Source organism: Peromyscus maniculatus, chromosome 3, assembly GCF_049852395.1.
Source record: "Peromyscus maniculatus bairdii isolate BWxNUB_F1_BW_parent chromosome 3, HU_Pman_BW_mat_3.1, whole genome shotgun sequence".
In the NCBI taxonomy this organism is placed as follows: domain Eukaryota; kingdom Metazoa; phylum Chordata; class Mammalia; order Rodentia; family Cricetidae; genus Peromyscus; species Peromyscus maniculatus.
This window is the reverse complement of record NC_134854.1, coordinates 110,868,833-110,894,142: the sequence shown is the minus strand read 5'-3', so window position 1 is coordinate 110,894,142 and position 25,310 is coordinate 110,868,833. Positions and strand designations below refer to the sequence as shown.

General features: G+C 48.5%; 1 protein-coding gene across 2 annotated transcripts; it reads left to right on the top strand.

Annotated features, from left to right (window-relative positions):
- Positions 1–5,705: 5,705 nt before the first annotated feature.
- On the top strand, positions 5,706–22,835 carry Sec61a1 (SEC61 translocon subunit alpha 1). 2 transcript variants are annotated; one of them, XM_006996201.4, is made up of 12 exons: positions 5,706–5,845; positions 6,091–6,158; positions 9,259–9,324; positions 9,403–9,481; positions 10,382–10,513; positions 13,804–13,913; positions 14,154–14,307; positions 17,170–17,330; positions 18,599–18,796; positions 19,374–19,565; positions 19,938–20,014; positions 20,934–22,835. In XM_006996201.4, exons 1-12 carry the CDS (start codon positions 5,839–5,841, stop codon positions 21,118–21,120), a joined length of 1,431 nt encoding a protein of 476 aa, XP_006996263.1. In that variant the 5' UTR covers positions 5,706–5,838; the 3' UTR covers positions 21,121–22,835. The 2 variants fall into 2 exon arrangements, 1 of the variants encoding a protein (XP_006996263.1); XR_013049989.1 differs by lacking the exons at positions 18,599–18,796; positions 19,374–19,565; positions 19,938–20,014; positions 20,934–22,835 and adding an exon at positions 17,764–18,123 and having other exon boundaries at positions 17,170–17,571.
- Positions 22,836–25,310: the final 2,475 nt, after the last annotated feature.

Sequence of the window (25,310 nt, the reverse complement as noted above, 5' to 3'; positions counted from 1 at the left end):
CTAAACCCCTCCCTACTACTGCCTTTATCTCTCTGTATGTATCCTGGGTCCTCCCAAACCTCTATGGCTAATTCTGGTCATCTAGTCGCTAACTCTGCCCTGATTTAAGGTTAAACTTTATTAACAGTCTCAGTGTCACTGTGCAATCAAATATCCCGCAACAAGAGTTGGCTCAGCAGTTAAGAACACTGGCTGATCTTACAGAGGACCTGAATTCAGTTCCCAGCACCCACATAGAGGCTCACAATCATCTGTGACTGCAGCTCCAGGTGATCTGAACCCTGTTCTGGCCTCCTCAGATATTGCACACATGTAGTGCCCATACATACATGAAGACATACAAAATAAAAGTAAGTATATCTTCTATGAAAAAAAAAGGAAACCTATTTGGGGTGGCAATGGGCTTCACTTGGCAGAGTGCTTGCCAAGCACACACAGAGCCCTATGTTCAATCCCAGCATCACATAAACTCGGTGTGGTGGCACACACCTGTAATCCTAACACTTGGGAGATAGAGGCAGGAGACCTCAGAAGTCTAAGGTCATTTATAGCTACATAGCAAGTTTGCAGCCATCCTGAGATACATGAGATCCTGTCTTAAAAAAAAAAGAAAGAAAGAAAGAAAGAAAGAAAGAAAGAAAGAAAGAAAGAAAGAAAGAAAGAAAGGAAGGAAGGAAGAAGGAAGGAAGGAAGGAAGGAAGGAAGGAAGGAAGGAAGGAAAGAAAGAAAGAAAGAAAGAAGTCATGCATGGTGGCACACACCTATAATCCTAGTATATTATAACAGAAGGCAGAACAGGTGTATCTCTGCAAGTTCAAGGCCGGTCTGATCTACATACTAAGTCCCTGTGTCAAAGAGGGGGGATGAGGAGGGAGGAGGAAGGAGGAGAGGGAGGAAGAGGAAGAGGAGGAGGAAAAGAAAGTGGACCCTGTGTCCAATAACCAACTGTATCAGCAACAGGAGACATGAATTAGCAAGCACCATGTCTTAACAGTACTTACAAAGGCCAACAGGTGAAAACCTGAGTTCCTAACTCCAAGAGGAAAGATCCTGAGTCACTAGCAGCCTTGCCACTCTAAGAAAACAATCAAGGTGAATAACTTATAAAAAGAAGGGGCTTATTTCAGCCCGAAGTCTTGGAAGTTTAGTCCATGACACAGTGCTTTAGACTAGTCAGCAGAACAAAATCCACTTATTTCATGTCCAGGAAACAAAGGCACAAGGATCCCACAATTTCCTTCAAGGGCATCTCTCCCCCCACAAAAGACCTACTAGGCTCCACCACTTTTGTTTGTTTATTTGTTTGTTTGTTTTTCGAGACAGGGTTTCTCTGTGTAGCTTTGGAGCCTGTCCTAGAACTCACTCTGTAGACCAGACTGGCCTGGAACTCACAGAGATCCGCCTGGCTCTGCCTCCCGAGTGCTGGGATTAAAGGTGTGCACCACCACCGCCCGGCTTCTAGGTGCCACCTCTTAAAGCTGTCACTGCCTCTCCAGTATGGTCAACCTGGTGAGCAAGGCTTTGACACATGGCTTTTTGAGAAAAGCTATCCAAGTCACAGTAGCTCTGCCAAATGGCATGACAGACAAGTACAGGCGGACATTCTGTGTGGTGTCATGAGCCACTGAATGCCAGGGGGATGTCAGTGGTTCTAACTGTCCGCTATCAGCTGTAAGAGCCAGTGATAAGAAAGCAGATTGTTCGATTTATTCATAGATGAAATTTGCCTAGGCACACGCTCTGTAGGCCGAGAGGCAAGGACAGTAGTTCTAATTATCTGGATAAGACATGAGGGCCTGGAGATCCCGCTGTCATCTTGAGAGTGGGCAGACAACTTCATATGAGGTTTGTTGTTTGAGACAGGGTCTCATTGTATAGCACTGGCTGGCCTTAAACTAAGAGATCTGCCTGCCTCTGTCTCCTGAGTGCTGGGACTAAAGGCATGTGTCACATCTGGCTTTGAGCTTTTGTTTTTAATTATTTGCTTGGGCACACGCCCACAGAGGCTAGAAGAGGGCATCAGATTCCCTGGAGATGGAATTATAGGCAGTCATGAGCTGCCTGATGTGGGTGCTGGGAACCTAGTGGGCATCCTCTATTAGAGCAGTAAGTGCTCTTAACCACTGAACCATCTCTCCAGCCCACTATGAGGTAATTTTAACAAAGTAAATGTGCTCCATGAGTTTGCTCAGGTTACATCAGCCACAGAAGCAGAGAGTATACGGAAACTGGTCCCAGCTTAGGGGTGTGAGGGAGGCTAGGTGTAGTAGTAACATCTGGGCTGAGCTTCAAGAGCTGAGTGGGGCATGCGTGTTCCAAGGCAAGGCTGGGAGGTAAGGAGCAAAGGAGAGAGAAGACCCAGTGGCAGAACAGTGGAGCAACAGGGAGGACCGAGCTGCAAGCAAGCTTGGGGGCAGCAGTTTGTGAAGAGGTAGCTCCATATCTGAACGCTCAAGTGCAGCTTCCAGGGGCCTGATGGTTTTCCGAACGTTCTCTCTGACCCCCTCCAATAGAATCCTATAGCTTTTAGCCGGATGCATGACCTTTTGAAATAATGACTACACATCCAGACTCAGTAATTCTGTTCCCAAATAAAACTCAAGAGAAATTAAGATGGAGAAGAAAGGAATATAGAGCAATGATTTCCTAAGTACAGAGTTTCTGGTTTTTTTTTTTTTTTTTGATTTTTCGAGACAGGGTTTCTCTGTGTAGCTTTGTGCCTTTCCTGGAACTCACTTGGTAGTCCAGGCTGGCCTCGAACTCACAGAGATCCGCCTGGCTCTGCCTCCCAAGTGCGAGTTTCTGTTTTGTGTGATGGAAAAGCCCCACAAACTGACAGTAGTATCAGGTCATAATATAATGAATGTAATAAATCATATCATAAATATAGTTATTGAATGAATACTGTGAATGTAATCAATGATTACCACAAATGCAATTAATATCATGAGTGTAATTAATAAATATTATGAGTGTAATTTAAAAAAAAAAGAAATAAAAACATGGCAGCCCAAAGATATGTATGAAAATATTCACAGTAGCGTTTTAAAAAACAGCCCAATCTGGAAATGTGTCTTCAGCGTCAGGATGACCAATTGTAGATTACAGAGCAAGGAAAAGGAGGAAATTACCTCACAGGGAACACAGACAAACTGACAGGTAAGGTTGAGTGGAAGAATTCCATGTGGAATGCTGCAGTTTTCAGAGTTCCAGAAGAGGTAGGTAATCTGTGTGACTGACAGACATCAGACATCGGGGCAGTGGTTACCCAGGGGGTAGCTCTTCCTCGTGGGCTGCACAGGGAAGCCCACAGAGGCCCCGAAGGATCCTGTGCACACACGTACAAATTTATCAAGATGCATCCACCCTGTGTACTTTACCAATGCCAGCACGGGCACCCCAGCCACCCTTTTGTTCTCTCAAGCCAGTGACTTCACAAGCTAGGAGCCAAATTTCAGGACTCAGGCCGTTCGGCCTGCATTGGATGGAAGTACTTTACCCCAGGGACGTCTCACTGGCCCCGGCCTGTCTTATCCTTACCATGCTAATTTGGAACTTTTCCTTTGTTTTGCTTTTTTTGGGGGGGAGGGGGGCCGGGGCGTTCTGTGTAGCTTTGCACCTTTCCTGGAACTTACTCACTCTGTAGCCCAGGCTGGCCTGGAACTCAGAGATCCACCTGCCTCTGCCTCCCAAGTGCTGGGATTAAAGGTGTGTGCCACCACGGCCAGGCAGGCACTCTTTCTTTCTTATTTAGAGCTTTTGTTCGTGTCTTGTAGCCCAGGCTGTCCTCAAACTGCTCATCCTCTTCCCTCAGCCCCTGAGTTCTGGGACTGCAGGCCTAAGTCACCAGGCCTTTCACCAGTCACTAGGAGGTCTTTAGTTTTAAAATAGTTAATGTATGATGTTCTCTTAGTTTTTCTTCTCATTGATGATTAAAATTTTTCACTCAAACCACAAGTTTTAACAGTATTTTGAAGAAACATATGTATGAAACACTATAATCCTTTGGTACTATGATTTGATTTTTGGTGTTATTTGTTTTGTGAGCACTGAACACAGGGCCTTACACATTACACAAGCAGTTTGCCAATAAGAGTTACATTCTCAGTTCTACTTTGACTTTTCAAGAAAACTTTTGCACCCACTGTCCTGTTACAAACAATAAGATGCTCAAATTTTGGGCTGGGGAAAAAAATTAAGCTACATTTTTATTCCAGAACTTTGTTTTGCAAAAGACGAATTTTATTTTGTACTGACTTCTTATAGTGCTAAACCAAGTTGAGGTCTGGACTCCATTACTATTTTAACTTCTTCGTTGTCCTGAAGATTAACAAGACTCATGCTTATTGTATTTTAAAATACGGAATCAAGGGGCTGGAGAGATGGCTCAGCAGTTAAGGTCATTTGCTGCTCTTCTAGGGGACCTGAGTTCAGTTCTCAACACTCTCATCAGATAGTACCTCTTCTAGCCTACAAGGGCACCTGCACTCACACGTAGCAAATACACACACAATAAAAAATAAATCCCAAAGAAATATTTAATCAAAACTTCATTCAGATTTTGTCTCTCCTAGGCATCTGTTTCTAGTATTTAAAATCTTTAAAATGTGCAAATGCAAAAACACTGCACACCTGTTTTAAAAAAATAGTGTGGCTGGTTGTGGTGGCACACGCCTGGTCCCAGCACTCAGGAGGCAGAGACAAGTGGATCTCTGTGAGTTCGAAGCCAGCCTGGTCTACAGAGTGAGCTCCGGAACAGTCAGGGCTACACAGAGAGACCTATTTTAAAAAATCAAAACCAAAACCCAAAACAAAACGAAACCTTGACATTGTGCTAACACAGCACATTGAGTCAGTGAGTTCCCTGACCCTACCAGGGTTTGTGTAACCGCATGCAACTTAATGCCAAATTAAATCCAAATGTCCCTTCAATGACACAGGCCTAGTGTCAAGGGTTTCTCAAGACACGGCCACCACAAACGCTGAAGTCTGGACGTTGCTGCATGGAACCTAATCCCAGCGCTCAAGGCACACAGCAAGAAGTCCCTGACTTAGCAAACAGCACTGAAATCAGAGACCCCTTCAAATGCAAATTCCACAGTGTCCCACCTCACCCCGTCCCTTCACACAGCCTTTGCTCCAGCCCAACGGGATTCCTTATCCTGAAGATCTGGAGCAGTCAGGCTTGGCTCGGGTTCCTCATCTCTCCTCTCTCTCCAGTTCCACAGAACCCGGGGAAGAGGCCTTCCCTGAAGGCGCAGTGCCGAGGCCCACACCGAGCCGCCAGACAAAGGCAGGAGCTAAGGCACCCTCAGAGGCTGCCCACAGCACCCTGGGCAGGCAGCGTGCTGTGCAGGATTCAACACACAGCTGTCCCGTCGCGCGTGTCGCGCAACACCCGAGGCCTACTGGGTCCCGACGTGCCACCACCGGCACTGAAGGCCACCAACACGGAAAGACGAATCGCCTGCTCCGTCTGGCCACAATGTACACCGTCCCTAAACTACACGACCGGAGTCTTCCCGGACTTCCGGCCGAGTCTGCGCAACTGCACACACCCAGTTCCGGCGTTCCCTACAGCCATCTTCCTGACAACGCCTCCGCTCCCGCTGCATGCCGGAAGTTGTGGTCTTGGCGCCGAATGCGCGGTGAGCGCGCGTGGCAGGAAGCGGAAGCGGCGGGTGGCCCATCCCCGGCCCCGCCTCGCCGCCCCGCTCGCTGCCGGGCTATCACTGACGTGTCTCTCGGCTGAGGAAACGCGCTCCGGAGCTAGCAGCATCGGCTCCCTCGAAGAGGAGCGCACCTGAAGCAGGGCGTGGAGTCGGATCAGCCGCCGCCATGGCGAGTGAGTCCCGTAGGGCCACCCCGGCGTAGCCCGGATGCGTCCCCTTTTCTTGCTCGGCGCCCGCCGGCAGGGCTGCCCGATCCCGGCGGAACGCGGCCTGCCCCGATACCCCTTGTCCCCGCGCCCCGAGACCGAACCCTCTAGGTCTCCGCGCCCCCACTCCCGGCTTCCACTCGTGCCGGACTCCCCAGGTGCCCGCAGGTTACTCTATACCTAACTTTCTCTTTCTGTTTCTTCCATCAAAGTCAAATTTCTGGAAGTCATCAAGCCCTTCTGTGTCATCCTGCCGGAAATTCAGAAGCCAGAGAGGAAGGTAAGTTCCCCAGATGGTGGTCAAAGAAGCCTCGAGAAACTGGGCGCTGGAAGTTTACAGTACAATTAAAGATGGCCTCATCACACCGAATGGAAACTGCCCCTCTGGAGTGTAGCTGTGTGTGCTGGGAGACTCACGGGAGCTGTCGATAGGTGACTTGCTTGTGTGGGGATTCTCATGAAACCATCTTGTTTCATTTGGAGCGTCTTTGAGTAGATGGTAACAAAGCCTCGAGATTGCCTGATCCAAAACTGGGTCTGAGCAGTGATTGAATAAGACCTCAGGAGCCCAGATTGAGTTACCCTCCCTTCTTCCCCTCCAGCAGGAGCAGCTCATGGGGTGTTGGTTTCGTCTAGGAGGCGACTTGAGTATCGAGTTTCCAAAGGAAAAAGCCAGTCATGTAATCGATATGAACGTGTTTGTATTTTTTTATGTATGCTGCCTCAGCATTGAGGATAACGAAGTCGACTGCCATTGGCAGCAGGTGCATTAAAACGAAGAAAGACGTTAGCACGGTGTGAATCTTTTTTTTTGGTTTTTCGAGACAGGGTTTCTCTGTGTAGCTTTGCGCCTTTCCTGGAGCTCACTTGGTAGCCCAGGCTGGCCTCGAACTCACAGAGATCCGCCTGGCTCTGCCTCCCAAGTGCTGGGATTAAAGGCGTGCGCCACCGCCGCCCGGCTCACGGTGTGAATCTTAATCAGAATTTCCATGGCTGTCAGCTTCAGCCCAAGAATAAATACTCCTAATGTGAGATTGCCCAATGAAGGATAGTCTAGGCCTATTGGTTACAGAAAACAGTAAAGCTACTTTGTGTCCCTGTTTTTTCAGACTGTGTCATACATTCACATATGGCATCTGTAGTTGGCATTCACATGGCTACTTAGTGTCTACTTGCAATTTTTTTTACTTAGGATAGTTTCCTACAGATGCCTGTACAACCCTAGCTATCTTCGGCAGGTTGATGTGCAAAGTTTCCCATGCTCCCCCTCAGTGCAAAGAATCTGCTCTAGGGCCAAGAAGCCCGAGTCCCATCTTTTTCCTTCTTTCTTCTGGAGCCTTATGACCTTGGCCTGGCGGAACAAGGGAAATGGGAAATTTTTATAAGGTACAACTGTGGCCCAGGGAGGGAGTTAGTTGATGAGGGTTTTTGAAAGAGGACTAGAAGTTGCCTTGAGGGTTTGGGAAGGATTCCTGGCAAAGGAATGTATGGTTTGCTTACACAGTGAAGACAGAACATTAGTGTGCTTGGATGGTAGGTTCTTAGATGCAGCTCTTGTCGATTTTAAAAGCAAAGGCTGAAAGAAACACAGGGAAGATGAGTAAGATGGCTGGGCAGATTGGAAATGACCTTGGCAGTAAGGGAGAGGCCTGGAGTGTGGCTTGGGGGCTCTTGCAGTAGAGGGAGAATCATGGCACTGGATGAGGATGGGTTTGGGGCTATTTCAGAGGCAGAAGAAGATTCAAGGCTCAGATGAAAAGCTTTTGATCTTTTGCTCCTAAATGACCAGGAGAGGAGGCTTACTCATTTAAAATAGTCTTGAAAAATACTTTCCTTTTTTTCTAACAGGTCCATTGCATGGGCTGGGGAAGTGGCTAGTGATGGACATGAGGCCCTGTGTCTGCTGTTCATCACCACACTATCTAGTAGTTGTGCATATTCATTACAAGCTTGTCTTTCCAGTTCCTGTGAAATGGTGTTGCTTCCCCCTCATTAGGTGCTGAAGTCTTGGTGTGGTAGGATGACAGGTAGAAAGGCTAATGACCTTGAGAGACAGAGGAGGAATGTGAGCCCCTCAGCTGCCTCTGCAGCCTTTGAGCTTTGAGTTTACCCCACCCATGCTTGGGTCCAATACTGTGTCTTTCTGGGAGTGACTGCATGCAAAGGACCAGTCAGCGCCCCACATAGGTGCTTGTTGGGGCTTTTCTTGGCATTTCATTCACTTAATATCATTCATTAGTCTTTAGCTGTCTGTTAAACCTGTGTAAAGCCAGTCTGGTAGTGGGGTCGGCACTCCTGGTGAAGACCCTGAAGAGCTCTCTATCTAGTGATCGTGGTCTCTTGAACAGGAGGAACTTCTTTCTAATCAGGCTAGTAGTAAAATGATTTGTGTTGACTGTTTAACATACTTAATTTGTTACCTTTCTGATTGTTGTGCCAACATTCCTGACCAAAGCACTGTAACAAAGGAAGGATTGATTGTGTTTTGGGCTTACTGTCCACAGTACAGTTCATCACGGCAAGGAAGGCATGACAGCAAGAACTTAAGGCACATGGGTCACATTATATCCCCAGTCAGGGACAGGTGAATGCTGGTGCTCAGTCACTTTCTCCTTTTTCTTCAGTCCTGGACTTCAGCCCGTGGATTGGTGCCACCCACATTTAAGGTGGATTTTCCCACTTCAATTAACTCAGTCCAGAAACTCCTCCATACTCATATCCAGACGTTTGTTTCCATGATGGTTCTGAATCCTATGATGTTGACAGTCAAGGTTAACCATCACACTAACTCACCCAGGAAGGGGTGAAAATAAACTGGTGCTGCTGAGTTTTAGTGAGCAAGTTACATAGCAACTCTTCCTGTCCTCCCCAGTGTTAATTATAGGCTTTACTCTTGATTCACTTACTGATCGGCCCCAAGTTTTTTAAACTAATTGAGTACAGAATCAGAAGATGGTTAGTGGTGCACTATAGGGAAGTGGTGACCGGGCCGTGAAGCTTGTCTGTTTTGCAAGTCACTTTGGCTGCAGTGTTCATCCATCTTGAGTCTCAGCTTTTACTGTGAATGGGGAAGAACAGAGCTTTGGGCTCAGTCACTTGAGCTGCAGGATTTGGGACAGATTTAACTTCCCTGGTCACTTTGCTCATTGTCACATAAAGATGATCTGTGCAATGGGAGGGTTATCTGAGGTGAAGATCCACAAGAGTTTTTGCATCACATCTTAGACAGAAACAGCACGTGACATACACTACTCAATGTTATGGTGTGTTTGGTATACATTTGACCAGCCTCTGATAAATGGGGCATGAGATCTTATTTGAACCCATCTTTATTTATTTGCCTATGAAATAACATAATGCTTTCATTCACTCTTTTCTAGATTCAGTTTAAGGAGAAAGTATTGTGGACAGCTATTACCCTCTTCATCTTCTTAGTATGCTGCCAGGTAAGGCCTGCTTTGGTGTTGGTAGGGGTACATAGGCTGGGAGCACGTGTGTGATACCTACCCTCTGCCTGTTTCCAGATTCCCCTGTTTGGCATCATGTCTTCAGACTCAGCCGACCCTTTCTACTGGATGCGAGTGATTCTAGCCTCTAACAGAGGTAGGACTCGGCTCACCCTGCTTTTCCCTGCAGTGGGTGTGAAGAGCCTGGTTTACTTCAGTTCCAGGCTTGGCTTTATATGGAGCTCAGAAAGTTCATGAAGGTGCATAGCTTGGAAAATAGAGGATGTTGGTGTGGAAAAGTAATGCAGCATTTGCTGATAAATGCATCCTGTTGGGTCTGAATGCAATATAGAACCTGTAATAACAAGATAAGGCTGCATTGTAGAAAATTGTTTAAAACATGGAAAACTAGAATACTTTTAAATACCTAAAGTGATAACATTCTTTAGAAGGTGTAATTTGTTTCTCAGCTGAATCTTTTTCATATCTATATGTTACAGGTTGTCCAAAAGAAAAAAAAATGGTTTTGTAAGCCCTGACCAAATACCCATGTGCACAGTGAGGATTTTGAATATGTTGATACTGCATTTGATTAACTCATTTATAAAATATAGTGCACATTAATTGGAAATCAGAAGTCTGACTGGTTTTAGTATAATGGAAGGTGGGAATTTATTCACAGCCAGATACAGTTGTAGCAGTCCCTTTCCAGACTCTGGGAATGCTTTGAATCTTATCCTTTCTTACTAACTGATGGGGAGACCAGCCTCTCTTATCACCATGAGGCTATGGTCAATCTGTTGCTGAATTAAAATGCAGCAGTCTGGATAACATGTGACTTCCTGAACAGAATGAGATGCTGCTGCCTGGCACGATAGAATGCATTAAGCTGTGCTCTGATCATTGGTATTTGGGGGTGGTTCTGTAAGTTGAATGCTGCCAGCAAACTGAATGCTTCTGAGTTTGTATAGGCGTACCCCCAGTGTTGCTCACTGTAGTTAACTATGTTTTGTTCTCCCGAGCTGATGTTGGCTGTGTCTTGCCTCCTTTCCCTAAGGTACCTTGATGGAGCTGGGCATCTCTCCTATTGTCACCTCTGGCCTCATCATGCAGCTCTTAGCTGGTGCCAAGATCATTGAAGTTGGGGACACCCCAAAAGACCGAGCTCTCTTCAATGGAGCCCAAAAGTGTAAGAAAGATCGTACATAATGTTCTGATGTCCATAGTTGAGAATGGGAATTTGCTGTAAAGCTTCTTGGGTTAAAGCAGTTGTGCTCTGTGCTCTGAACTCCTTGGCTGCCCCTCTGCGTGCACTCCTGACGCACCAGGGAGAGGCAGGGCTCATCCCTTTATTGTGCGGTGTGCACTCCTACATCACTGTCTCCCTCGTTGAACATAGCTGAGGGGCTGTTGTACCTGCTGCTTTGTTATTGGTGGTTGTTTTTCTTGTGTGTGTGAAGGGGATTTAAGGGACGAGAGGGCACTCCTGTATGTCCTTTGATCCTTACCAGCTTGTAAAGTGAAGAAAGTGAGGTGGTCATTCTGAAGGCTCAGTTTTCCTTCCTCAAAAGGAGGTAATGGTGTTTGCCATACAGCAAGTGATGAGTGTTACTGGTGACTATAGCTAGCCACCAGCATCAGTGGTGGTGATGCTACCTACCTCTGAACTGGAATAGGTTATTCAGGAAGTTTTCAAACCTTTTTCTGCCTTAAGAATTTAGGAGTGGCTGCAAACCTCATGCTGTCATTGTTTTTCTCTGCTGAGTAGTACTCCATTGTGTAAATGTACCACATTTTATTTATCCATTCTTCAGTTGACAGGCATCTAGGTTGTTTCCAGGTTCTGACTATTACAAATAATGCTGCTGTGAACATAGTTGAGCATGTGTCCTTGTGGTATGATTGAGCATTCCTTGGGTATATGCCCAAGAGTGGTATAGCTGGTTCTTGAGGGAGGTTGATTCCCAATTTTCTAAGAAAGCACCGTATTGATTTCCAAAGTGGCTGTACAGGTTTGCACTCCCACCAACAGTGTGGGAATGTGGATAGAACTACAAAGTACCATCCTGAGTGAGGTAACCCAGACTCAGACAAACATGGTATGTACTCATAAGTGGATACTAGATGTAAAGCAAAGGATAACCAGACTGCAACTCACAACTCCGGGAGGCTACCTAGTAAAGAGGACCCTAAGAAAGATACAGGGATTGCTCAGTGGCAGAGAAATGAATTAGATCTACGTGAGCAAACTGGGGGTGAGGGTGCGGTGGTAATGAAGGGCAAGGGTCAGGGGAAAGTGAGCTTAGGGGAGCGGGAGGGCCCAGCTGGATCAGGACCAGAGTGGGAGAACAAGGAAAGAGACACCATGATAAATGAAGACCCCATGGGAATAGGAAGAAACAGAGTGCTAGAGAGGTCCCCAGAAATCCACAAACATACCACCACTAGAGACTACTGGCAGTGGTCAAGAGAGTGCCTGGGCTGACCTACTCTGGTGATTGGATGGCCAAACGAACACTCTGTCATGATAAAACTCTCATCCAGTGACTGATGGAAGCGGATGCAGAGATCCATGGCCAGGCCCCAGGTGGAGCTCCAGGAGTCCAACTGGCCAGAGAGGAGGGATTCTATGAGCAAGAGATATTGAGAGCATGATTGGAAAAAGCACAGGGACAAATAGAATAGCCAAACTAGCGGAAACACATGAACTGTGAACCCATAGCTGAGGAGCCTCTGGATAAGTGAGACAGTTGATTAGCTTGAACTGTTTGGGAGGCCCCCAGGCAGTGGGACCGGGACCTGTCCTCGGTGTATGAGCTGGCATTTTGGAATGTAGAGCCTATGCAGAGACACTTTGCCCAGCGTTGGTGCAGGGAGGAGGGGACTGGACATGCCTCAACTGAATCTACCAGGGTGGGCTGACTCCCCAGGAGAGAACTTGCCTTGGAGGAGGTGGGAATTGGGATAGAAGGAGGGAGGACGGGAATCCGTGGCTGATATGTAAAATTAAATTAATTATAAAATAAAAATATTTATAAAAAAATAAATAAATACAAATAAAAAAAAATAGGAGTGGCCGGGCAGTGGTGGCACACGCCTTTAATCCCAGCACTCAGAGGCAGAGCCAGGTGGATCTCTGTGAGTTCAAGGCCAGCCTGATCTACAGAGCAAGATCCAGGACAGGCACCAAAACAACACAGAGAAATCCTGTCAGAAAAAAAAAGAATTTAGGAGTATTGGGCCAGGTGTGTAGCTCAGTTGTAGAGTGCTTGTAGCATGCCCAAATCCCTGGGTTTGATTGCTGATACTGAAAAGAAAAATTTATTTTAAACAATGCAGGGTTACTAAGCTATTTTTGTTGTTGTTTTAGTTTTTTACATTTTTTTTATTTATGTGCATGTGCCACAGTGGGTGTGCTCAGGTCAGAGAACAACTTGGAGGTGTGATTCTCTCCTTCCTTCGTGTGGGTTCCAGTATCATATTCAAATCATTCAGCTTGGCAGTGGGTGCTGCTGAGTCATTTTGCTGGCCCTGTTTGTTTGTTTGGTCTTATTTCTTTATTTTTTTTTTATTGTGTTTTTATGCATGTGTGTGACATGAGTCTGTGTAGAGAGGAATCAGGCAGGATAGTTTTGTGGAGTTGGTTCTCTCAAGTGTTTTATCAGCATAGACATCTTGGCAGCCCCTGAACAGTTTTTTTTTTTTTTTTTTTTGTTGGTTTGTTTGTTTGCTTGTTGTTGTTTTGTGTTTTTTTGGTTTTGGTTTTTCAAGACAGGGTTTCTCTGTGTAGCTTTGAGCCTTTCCTGGAACTCACTCTTTAGCCCAGGCTGGCCTCGAACTCACAGAGATACACCTGGCTCTGCCTCCCAAGTGCTGGGATTAAAGGTGTGCGCCACCACCACTCGGCTCTGTACAGCTTTTTAAAAATTCGAATATGGACTGTACTAGGCAGACTCCTGAAAATTTAATTCACTCTTATTTAGAACTAATACTGTAAAACTAATACGGTATGTCAATTCCACTGTGCCTAGGAGCAAAATATAATAAGATCCATGAAAGTGTCTGTAGAGGAGCTCTGTCAGAGGAAATGGGACCAGAAGTCATTTGCAATATAAACTTAGATCAGAAGGATTGGTTTTATCCCAAGGTCTTCTGTGCTCTGGACCTCAGTGACCTGCAGTGCACCTGGGTGCTGCAGGGGTGCCAGCCCTGCATTCCTCCTGGTTTTGCTTGGGATTCAGCCGCCTTTCCTGGGACCGTATTTGCCCTGCTTCCGCTCTTCCCCCATCACTAAGCAAGTGTTGAGCGCATGTGTTACCTCACACTTTGACAGTGTGACTATTGAGAGTCCTCCTCCAGCTCCTTGGAGGCAGTGTCAGCACGGTGCTTCTTCTCAGTGTCGGGCATTCAGGTGTTTATTAGCCACGTCCTATGCTGTGTGCTGTCCTGCTTTGAGAACATAGTTCTCTTGCTTTCTAGTGTTTGGCATGATCATTACTATCGGTCAGTCCATTGTGTATGTGATGACGGGCATGTACGGGGACCCTTCGGAGATGGGTGCTGGAATCTGCCTGCTGATCACCATTCAGGTAATTGTTATGCTGCCCCCCTCCCCAATATCCGAAATACCAAATCTCAACTGTGCCTCACAGAAGCTGAAGGTTGTGGGTTTGCCCTTCTTAATCCACCAGAGGAAGGCTGCGGGCTCACACTCACTCAGCTTTCTGTTTTTATACTCAAGAACCCAATTATTGAAGAAGAGAGCCACGTCCATTGGGAGCAGTAACATCTATTTGGGTTTCTTTAATCTTTTCTTCTTTCTTTCACAGCTCTTTGTTGCTGGCTTAATTGTCCTACTTTTGGATGAACTCCTGCAGAAAGGATACGGCTTGGGTTCTGGTATCTCCCTCTTCATTGCTACCAATATCTGTGAGACCATTGTGTGGAAGGCTTTCAGCCCCACCACGGTCAACACCGGCCGAGGTAAGGACCCCGGGAGCTCATGCTGGAGTTTAGCAGAGATTCTGTCTGTGGTAGGCACAAGCTCCTAGTTTTTCTGTGCATCCACTATGTTTTTAAATACAGGTGGGCTTATACTCATGGCAATATCCAGCATAGATTTTCACAGGCCTTGTCATGACTGGCATACTAGATGTGAGTGGGGTCTGGCCTCACGTCTCAGCTCAGTAAGAACTGCATTACGTAGTAAGGGCTTTGTGTTTTAACCTCTGTCTTGGGTGGACACCAAATCGTGTCCACTTCATTGACATTGAAATTGTGCACATCCTTGCCTTTATGTATTTTGGAAGTTTACTCTGGATCATTTTGGGGAAGAAAGAAAAAACAACTGAACTATTAAACAGAAGCATTTGATCACACTTGCCCTTGAGCTCAGATCCTGGCTAGTCTATTAATGGTCTGTAGGTGGTGTGAGCACATTCCCCTACTGCTGATCTGGGTCATCATGTAGTGAGGGGGTCATGACACATATCTAATTCCAACCCTCCAGAGGCTGAGGCAGGAGGATCTTGAATTTGAGGTCAGCCTGTACTATGTAGTGAGGCCATGCTCTCACAAAACTAAGAGCTGACAATGTAGCTCAGTGGTAGAGGTTGGTGCACAGTTTGATGCCTGGCACCACAGAAAAAGGAAACATGAGACCACATAATGCCTGGCTCATTGTAGGTACAGATCAAACATTAGTATGCTATGGCATATCCATTAAGAGTGCCCTGGGAATGGGAATGTTTCCAATCAAAATATGTAAAAACAAAGGAAGCCTTAGAATAAGACTTACTAGGGAAAGAGACTTTTGTCACTAAATGTGTTATTTATTTAGAAGAGTCTTATGAAAAATATTTGTGCATGTTTTCATAAAATTGAATGCAGAGGCAGTTTCTGCCTCCAGAGGCCATATAATCCTGTACCTCTAATGAACAAAAGCTGTCCTCTAATGAAATCAAAGGCTCATTGGAAGAGACTGGGGTGGTGGAAGGTGGGCGGGGCTTGTCAGACTTGGATGTGGGGAGGCAGCAGGTGAAGGTGCAGTTGGAGTCTACTACTTAGAAAGACCACATGATCAGGGACGCCTGTATTAGAAATGATGGCAGAGAAGGGAGCAAGGTGGGAGGGTCAGTGCCAGGCTCGGGAACCAGCAGAGCTGGATGGAGTGTGGTAGACTTGATACACTCACACTGCAGAACACGTTGCTGGGGAAGTGCCATGGCAGCCTGGAGCAGACAAGATGTGGTGGCATGGATTGGTTGTTAGGGAAGAAGATGTGGGAGATGGGGCTAAGGTGGAAAACTGAGAGGTCACTGGGGGTGTTTCCATGGCCAGGCCTGGTGGAAATGTAGTCTGAAAGAAAGGATGATTTGATTTCCCGGCTGCCAGTGTGGGATGAGATGCACCAGGGATCCAAGGATGATGACATCAGTAAGGTACAAGGACCAGAAGTATACAGTGGGCACAGATGACTTGTAGCCGGAAGGACTGCTATAGCTTGGCTAGCTCAGCTTCCCTGGGCAGTGCAAAAGTCTAGGACTAGAGATTAGTGTGGATAGCATGCATGGTATGCCACTGAGGTGGTGCTAAGTGTGTGGAGATGGACTTGTTCCCAGAAATTTGGCAGATATGACAATAATTGTAAAAATTACAAGATCTGGGACCTAATCCTGGCATTGCTGGCACTGCTGTGGGTCACCATGACAAAAATAAGGAAGAAAGGGCCACTGGGAAAGGTATTACAGGGTTGATCTGGGCATCTCAGTTGAGCAAAGTCTTGAAAGCCATGAGAAAAGCAACCAGCAGTGCTGGAGCCTAAGGTGAGCCTGTCCCCAACAGGCAGGAACAGGGCAAAAATAGTGCTTGGTGGGGAGCTTAGAAAGGCCACTGGGGATGAGCACAGCACTTCCTTCTTCCCCTGGCCTACCTGGACCACCCGTTAGGTAAGAGGCTTGTCCTGGCCTCAGTTCCTGTGTCCCTGAATACTGAACAGGAGATAGGCCACAGCTGTAAGTGTAGGCAGACTTTTCTGTCCCACCAGCCAGTTCCAAATAACCACTCAGGGACTTATTATTAATTAAAAATGCTTGGCCAATAGCTTAGGCTTGTCTCCAGCCAACTCTTAAAACTTAACCCATTTCTGTGATTTATGGGCTACCCCAAGGCTCATTTACCTCATCTATGAACTTTCCATGTTGCATCTTGTGCATCTGGCTTGAGACTTTTTGTGTCTCCCTAACTCCGCCCTCTTTCTTCTCAGTATTCTTAGTCAGGTTCTCCCACCTAACCTTATCCTGCCTATCTATCGGCCAATCTGTTCTCTTTTAACCAATGAGAGTTATTGTACATATTTACAATAGACAAAGATTGTTCCACAGCATTGGGCTTGCTCTAGTCTCCCCTTGTCCTATGGATATTTGGGACCCTCTTCCTGCTCCCTTCACCTTTCAGAAGCCTGTCTGTGCCAGGCCTGCTATTGGGCCTGACCTGTGGGAGGGTGGAGACTGGTCTCAGGCCACACATCCACGATGTTCCTCCTTGTGGGGTTATTGGTGCCTTCCCCACTCTCCCACTGTGGGCAGGCCTCTTCAGAGATGGATGAATTCTCTTACTGCCCAGCTTCTAGAACAGGCAACGTGTGTCACAGATATGTTTAAATTGGTGGCTGTCCTTCCACACATCTGGTGACCTAAGAAATGAGAGCAGCCAGCTCTTCTCAGAAGAGAACAGCTCAGTGCTGTAGTTTGTTTCTCTGAACTCCTTGACCTTTCCTCTCTGTTTTGGTTGTTAAGTGAGCTGCTCTTCCTCCTCCACCACATCTGTGTTCTACTCTGCCCACAGGGATGGAGTTCGAAGGTGCCATCATCGCACTGTTCCACCTGCTGGCCACCCGCACAGACAAGGTCCGAGCCCTTCGAGAGGCATTCTACCGCCAGAATCTCCCCAACCTCATGAACCTGATCGCCACCATCTTTGTCTTCGCTGTTGTCATCTATTTCCAGGTATGTCCAAAGGCAGCTAAGTCGGTCTGCCTGTGCAGTCGAGCTCAGCATCCACATGTCCTGCTTCATAGTCCTCAGGTTTATGATTACTGCTCTCTACCTTGTTTCTTTTAATTGTACTGACCCTCATACTTAATGGCAATTTTTTGCATTTGGGGGTTTGTTTGTTCGAGACAGGGTCTATCTAGTCCTGGCTGGGCTGGAACTCACTATGTAGATCAGGTTGTCCTTAACCTCCAAGGTGTTGGTTTTTTTTTTTTTTTTTTTTTTTTTTGCTTTTTTTTTCGAGACAGGGTTTCTCTGTGTAGCTTTGCGCCTTTCCTGGAACTCACTTGGTAGCCCAGGCTGGCCTCGAACTCACAAAGATCCACCTGCCTCTGCCTCCCGAGTGCTGGGATTAAAGGCGTGCGCCACCACCGCCCGGCCCTCCAAGGTGTTGGGATTAAAGACTTATGCCACCATGCCCAACATTCTTTGCAGTATTTCGATATTCACTAAAAGAAGGTGCAGCAGTTAGCCAGGTGTGGTAGCTCATTTAGGTGGGTGGGATGTAAAACTAAGAGTTCAGGACAGCCTGGTATATATAGTGCCATCCTGTTTCAAAACAAAGAAGGCCGGTGAGATAGCTCAGTATATACAGGTGATTTTTGCCAAACTTAGTGACCTGAGTTCAATTCCCAGGACCCACATGGTGAGAACCAACTCTTGTATGCTGTCCTTTGGTCTCCGTCTACACAGTATGGCATGCATGCATCCCCACGCGCGCGCGCACACACACACACACACACACACACACACACACACACACACACACATTAAAATCAGAAGAAGGGACAACACTTGAAAGACACATGTTTGTGATGAGGACTGTTCTGAGGCCAGGTAACTCAGTAGTGACTCCTGCTGGGTCCGGCTAGCTGCCTGCTTAGTAACAAGTCAGTCTTCCAGGGCAAGGTGAGTATCTGCAGTTGAATCAGTACGGAGTTTGAGTCTTCTGTCTTGTCCTAGTGTCGTGGTCACTGGCTTTGTAACAGGAAAGAAGATGTTCTAGTGTCCAGGGCACTAACAGGATCTGGAGCTGCCCGTGTACGCCTTTTTGTTTAGGAAAGAAAAGGGCATGTGCCCTCGGAAGCAATCACAACTGGGAGCTCAGTGGCAGAACTGACACCCAGGGCCACCTCTCTTGTGGCCAGCCTGACTTCCCTAGCCACACTGGGGACTGTAGGCACAATAGGACGGTGAAGGGGCATGTTGTGTCTGTCTTGTAGGGCTTCCGAGTGGACCTTCCAATCAAGTCGGCGCGTTACCGAGGCCAGTACAACACCTATCCCATCAAGCTCTTCTACACCTCGAACATCCCCATCATCCTGCAATCCGCTCTGGTGTCCAACCTGTATGTCATCTCCCAGATGCTGTCAGCACGCTTCAGTGGCAACCTGCTAGTTAGCCTGCTGGGCACTTGGTCGGTGAGTGTCACTGGATGAGGGAGGATTATACTGATGTGGCTAGTCGTGGTGGTTTGTGACAGGGTGTCTAATCTCAGGACCAAGTATTTCACCCAAAGATGAAATTTCTGAACTGCTTCTTACAAATGCAGTTCAGTGAGATTGCCTGTGGGCATGCTTATGACATCATAAGGCATCTGCTTGGAGCTCCTTGGCTCTGTTCTGTGGCATGTTGAAGCAGCATCCAGAGACTTCTGTAGTTGGACTTACCTTTGGGCCACCAGCTCACAAATAATGACACAGAGACTTACAATTATGAAAGCTCAGCCTTAGTTTAAGCTTGTTATTAACTAGCTCTTATAACTTAAATTAACCCATTTTTATTAAACTACATTCTGTCACATATTGCCCATCCTGCTTCCTCCGTGTCTTCCCGTCTTTCTCGCGTGCCTAGAGTCCTCCTCTCTCTTTCTCTCTCTTTGCCTGGAAGTCCTAAACCTCCTGCCCACCTGTTGGCCACTGACCTTTTTATTACACCAATCTCAGCAGCACACCTTCACACAGATATCCCACAACAGACTTCTGTGTCTTGCTCTAGGACACATCATCTGGGGGCCCAGCCCGTGCTTATCCAGTTGGTGGCCTGTGTTACTACCTGTCTCCTCCGGAATCATTTGGCTCAGTGCTGGAGGACCCTGTCCATGCTGTTGTGTACATTGTATTCATGCTGGGATCCTGTGCGTTCTTTTCTAAAACATGGATTGAAGTTTCGGGTTCTTCTGCCAAAGACGTAAGTCTAAGTCAACGTTCCTACTAGGGAGATGAGACGGCTGCTGGCATCCAGGTAGCCTCACTTGTTACCATTTATAAGTTTACGTAAGTTTGTGGTGTAAGTGGTCCATCCTGCCGATGGACCATCCCCTTTGGTGGGCTGTATGGAAGCCCTGAGGGCAACAGATGGAGATTGATAGAGTTGGTTCTGAGTACCTGAGGCCAAACTAGAGAGATAGACTACTGTGTGAGTGAGTGCATTGCTGCAGGTTAAAGTCCTCCGTGAAGACTAGGGATGGGGGCTGTGGGGGGTCTGTAATTGCTTAGTTCCACTGTGAAGCACCCCCTCTCCCCAGCATCTGGCTCATGTGCTTATATTTGGGTCACGCAGGTTGCAAAGCAGCTGAAGGAGCAGCAGATGGTGATGAGGGGCCACAGAGAGACCTCCATGGTACATGAGCTCAACCGGTAAGTGTGATCACTAGCCTGGACCTTAGCGGTACCAGAATAGCCCTGTACAAGCCGTCCAGCAAAGACAGCCCAAGAGGGAGAAGGAAGCACAAAGCCAGGGGTTGAAATGGTATGGGGTGGTGACGCCTGAGCAGTGCTGGCCTAGGCTGGCTGGGCCTGAGTGTACCCAGAGCGAGCTGAAAACATCCTTGGGCTAGGGGTCTGGCACAGATAGAGCAAGGCACAGCAAGAGCTGGCCTGGAAGGGTGCTTAGTGTGCAGAACAAGAGCAAACCAGAGGCCAGAGATGGCCAGGCTCAGCCACAGGCGATGGAGGATGTAGCAGTCACCTTGCAGAGGGGAAGGAGATGAGAGACTGGGGCTCCCCGAGCAGCAGGTGACCCTGCGCAGATGTCTCCTCATCAGGGTTCTGAAGCTGCCTCTTGGTAGGCAAAAGTGCCTGATGCTTTCCAGTCTGTCACCATGGTTGGCTCTTCTACAGATGCTTTGTAGAATGGGCAAGTGCTCCTATGAAGCTTGCTGACCTCACTGAAGGAGACCACCACAGGAATGCCAGAATTGCAAGTTTCCTGTCAGTTTTTGAACCAATGGTAGCAGGCTTTTCACTTCAGTCCATGACTCTTAAGGCCCCTGACTGAGACTTCCTGGGAGAAACATGCAACCCCAGGCAGAGAGAGACTCTTGATATTTGTGACTCACCCCTCCTGGCACATATGTGGATTGTTTCAGCTTTCGGGGGTCAGAAGAAGCTAGATGAAATGTCTTATGTTCTTGTTTTCAGTCTGTTTAAAATCTAGTGTGGCATCCATGTTTGGATTTGTGCTGGTCACACTCCCCAAGTCCTGTGTGGCCAGCTTAATGGGCCTATCAGGCTTTCTGGCTTAGTAGGCAACACAGGACTGTCTGTCTGTCCACAGGTACATCCCCACCGCTGCAGCCTTTGGCGGGCTGTGTATTGGGGCCCTCTCAGTCCTGGCTGACTTCCTGGGTGCTATTGGGTCTGGAACCGGGATCCTGCTGGCAGTCACCATCATCTACCAATATTTCGAGATCTTCGTCAAGGAGCAGAGCGAGGTGGGCAGCATGGGAGCCCTTCTCTTCTGAGCCTTGTGTGCCCATGGACCAGGGTGAGGGCACGGGCTCCAGAACTGCCCGGAAAGGGTGCTCTTACCACTGGAGCATGCTACCGTGGCATGGGGACTTTCAAAATTTTTTATTATTTTTTTTTAATTTCATATCTTTTCATTCCACTGTGTAAAGTGCTAGGAAATTTCCAATTTGAAATTTTGCTTTTTATTCTGGCATTGGCAAAAAACCAATAGAAGTGAATTGTTAGCTGATGGCCAGAGGGTGTGGTAACCGATTGTTCCCAAGTATCCGATGTAGTTTTTATTTAAACCCTTGCACTTCTCAGTGCCTGGCAGCTGCAAGGGTCCCGACTGCCCCAGGCAGTCTGTGGCCCTGGTTGAAGGAAGCACAAACTAGGAGATGTCTGCATCTCATCTGGGCCGCAGAAAACGGCTGCAGGCAGATGTGTTTTCTGGGGACCTGCTTATGGGGAACTCCGAGCTTGGCTCTCGGGGTGAGGACATCTGGTTAGGACTCTGTAAGATGCCATCAGTCTGTAAAGCGGTTTCATAGGATAGCGCTGCTACTGGAGGAATACATGCCCCAGACGCTGGCCCGCCTGTTACCCTGCATGTGCTGTGGGTGGTGCAGCTGAGCATGCAGACAGGTGAGGAACAGCAGGATCTGCCTGCCTGCCATTGCCAGCAAGGCGGGGATTCCAGGCTTTACCTGGAGCCTAGCCAAGCTAGGTGGCTGGGCACATGTAAAGGGCCTCATACTTGCCCTTTACTGGTTCCCACTAGAAAGGGAGCACCTGTGATGGCCACCTCTGTCTTCCTACTGGGAACTTCCTGTTCCAGTTTTTAGAATTTTTTTATTGTCGTTAGGACCAAATGTAGACTGGCCCAGGACCTGTAGGAAAATCACACCAGGATTTAGAGATCTCTTAGGGAAGTGGCTCAAAATCCTGTCTGGAGTTAGGTGTCTGGGGTAACAGATAACGTGGCCTGGGGTTAGAAGCTCAGACCTGTAGGAGAGGCCCTCTCAAGACAGACACTGCCTTGCTGCAAGGGTACAAGGCTGCGGTTTAAGTCAGAGCAAGTAGAGATTGTCAGCTTACCTTAAGACACAGGGGGGTCCAGATTATTCACACAAAGAAAGGGGCAAGAGCCGTGGGGGGGGTGCAGCCATATGGTCACAGCCTGCCAGCTACACCTGGGTCCTCACCTCAGTGGAAGTAGCAAATGCCTCCCTGACCCAGGGCTCCCAGGGACCCTTGCTGCTTTGCTTGCCAGCCAATGGCAATCCAGGGACAGCTAATCACTTGCCCTATACAGGTCAGCAGCAGGGCCAGATCCCTTGCCCACGGCCCAGGACTCACACCATATCACATGTGGCCTTGTCTAGACCCAGTCCTGAGCAGAGGAGCCTGGTGCCCTCCCAGTCCACAGGGTCTTCCCACTGCCCTTCCTCTGCCTCTGCCACAGAGTAGCAGGGCCTCCCACCTACCCCAGGGACTCCACAGCTTCTGGCAGGCAGGTGCGGAGTCCCCAGCTCTGGGCTGTGCTGGGGAACCCACAGCCTCAGCTGCTGCTGTAGCCATCAGCTGGGCCTAGTAGCCAGTGGTTGATGGTCACCATTAGTGGGTGAGTGGGGATGACCTGGCTTCCAAGAGGACTGTCACTGTGGACACCAAAATGGCTTAACTGAGATACAGTGAAAAAGTGACAAATAAAACCGACTTTTTACAAGCTGCCTCGTCATCTGTGTTGACTGCCACCGAGAGCAGAGGACTTGTTCGGGAGTGTTGGCGATGTGCCGTGGTTACCAGTGGACCTGTGATACCTCTGGGAGCTGCTCTACCAAGTGCTGCCTGCCACCTCCTCTCCTGGGGCTCCCACTCCCGGGAAGCACGGGCCTGGGGCAGTGGAAGCCCTGTGCACCAGCAGAGCTGAGGCTGTGGCTTCCGGGACAACAGTGTGCACCTGGGTCCTAAAGGCTACTGGAGTGGCTGCCCAAGCCAGGGAGGTGGCACAAGCTGGTGGGCACCTGTAGCTCTAATTGTCCAGGTCCAGAGCACAGCTGGTCACAGGGAGCCCTGGCCTGGCTGAGGCTGCTCTGGCACCAGACCTGCAGGCAAAGCAGAGTATGTTTGGGCTGGCCAGAGCCTGATGGGGACAGGTGACCTGGAACGGGCCTGCCAGAAGCTTCCTGTTGACACGCCCATACAAGTGACAGGCCTTGTGCCCTGTACCCTCATCAGCCTGGCTGGTGCTTCCCTAGTTCCCCTTGGGACAGGTGACAGCAGTTCTCGGGCAGGACAGAGAGGGTGTACTCATCAGGCTCCCTGCACATGCTGCTCTGTACAGCTTTGGGACATTGCTCTGCTATGCTGAGCCAGGCAGGCTCTCCCTTAGGACTGTGTGGTGGGTGGGTTAGGGTTAGGGTTAGCCTGACTGTCCAAGCCTGGCCTCAGCATCACTGCTCGAGACTGCTCAGACATGGTGGGCAGCCAGCTCTGCCCTGCACTCTCACTCTCCTGCCCACCAGCCACAGAGCTGCAGAAGCCTAAGACAGGCGCATGGTTGGAGGTGCTGGGGTCCGGGCAGCAGGTAACTGTTGGCTTCTAGAAAACCTCCCACTCCAGGGAGGGCCTGAACCTCTTGCTGCCTGGGCACTGGAGGCTACATCTGCCAGAGCCAGCCTGTCTGGGAGTTAACAGAGCCCTGATTACAGCAGCAGTTTGGCTTGACATGCCAGGCTTGGCCTCTGTCCGAGGCTCCCTTCCTGCTGCTTGGCTGCTGGTGTCCTCCAGGTACCTCTGCTGGGACCTAGCTGAGATGACATAGACAAGGGTCCAGGTCTACCAGTTTGACAGGCCCTAGAATCACCGGGGAAAGGAACCTGTGGGGATTCATGCCAAGGATTATTTAAATGAGGTTCACCTCTGTCCCTGTGAGGGATTTCCTTCATTAGGTTGGGGCAGGAAGGCCCGCCCTAAACGAGGGCTTCACTCATTGGCTGGGTTCTGGACTGATCAAGGAGAAAGCTAGCTGAGCAGGGGCAATCATCTGACTGTGATGATGCAGGGCGACCAACTGCTTCAAACCCCTGCTGCCTCGACTTCCCCACCACAGTGGACTGAGCGAGAGGACACCCTTTTGCTGCACCAGGGTTCCTCGTGCTCCCTGTAGCCCTGTTCCTACACTCCTCCCCGCAGCCCAGCCTGGCTGGATTGGATGACAGCCTCAGGAGAGTCCAGGGAAGACACAGTCTCATCTCTGTTCTGTACGGTGGCTCAGGCCTTGGGGAAGAGCATGCTTCTTAGTGGTAGCAAAAACCCGGCCTGGACCTCAGCGTTCACCAGGCTCTGGTCTCAACTGCTACAGGAGCACCATTGCTGGCCAGCCCGCCTCAATGTGGCTGAAACCTGAGGTCAATTCTTCTGGTATTGCATTGTACCAGCAAATAGCCTTGTGGAGGAAATGGAATGGAAGCTGAGTCCACCCTGTAAGCTCACACCCCAACAAGAGCATTTCTACAGTGCCTACCAAGCCTGGCACCTGTGTTCCCCGCTTGCCTGACAGACTCCTGTCCATCCTTCAAAGCCCACCTCAGTAAGACTTAAAAACACCCCCAGTCCATCAGAGGGGCTGGAGCAGGCCTGACGACACCCCAGTGTTCACAAGGCTCAGGGGAGGATCATGAGTTTGAGGCCAGCCTTGGCTACTGTCTCCACAGTGGTATGTCTGTGGGTGGGCTGACAACAGCTTTTTCCTCCATAAAGGAACCAGAGGACAGTCTGTGTACACTAGATCAGAAAAACCCCTACGAGACCCCGTGGAGGAAAAACAAAAAGCAAGAATTGGGTCCATTACTGCTCCTGGTTAGAGCAGGCAAGGAGCCAGTGCGCTGACACACACCTGTCATTCCATTGCTCCAGGAGTAGAGGCAGATGGGTCTTACTGAGTTCCAGGTCACTACACAGTGGACCAGGTCCACTACACAGATTCTCCCTTGTATCCCCTCTTACACACACACACACACACACACACACACACACGGGGGCAGTGGGCAAGAAGGGCATAACAATGCACCTAGGAAGGTCTGGCAGTCCCTTCAGAACTAAATGACATGACCTCTACCCAATTATTTTTTTTAATTATTTATTTTATATACAACAGATGTTTTGCCTGCAAGTATATCTGTATGGGGGAATCAGATCC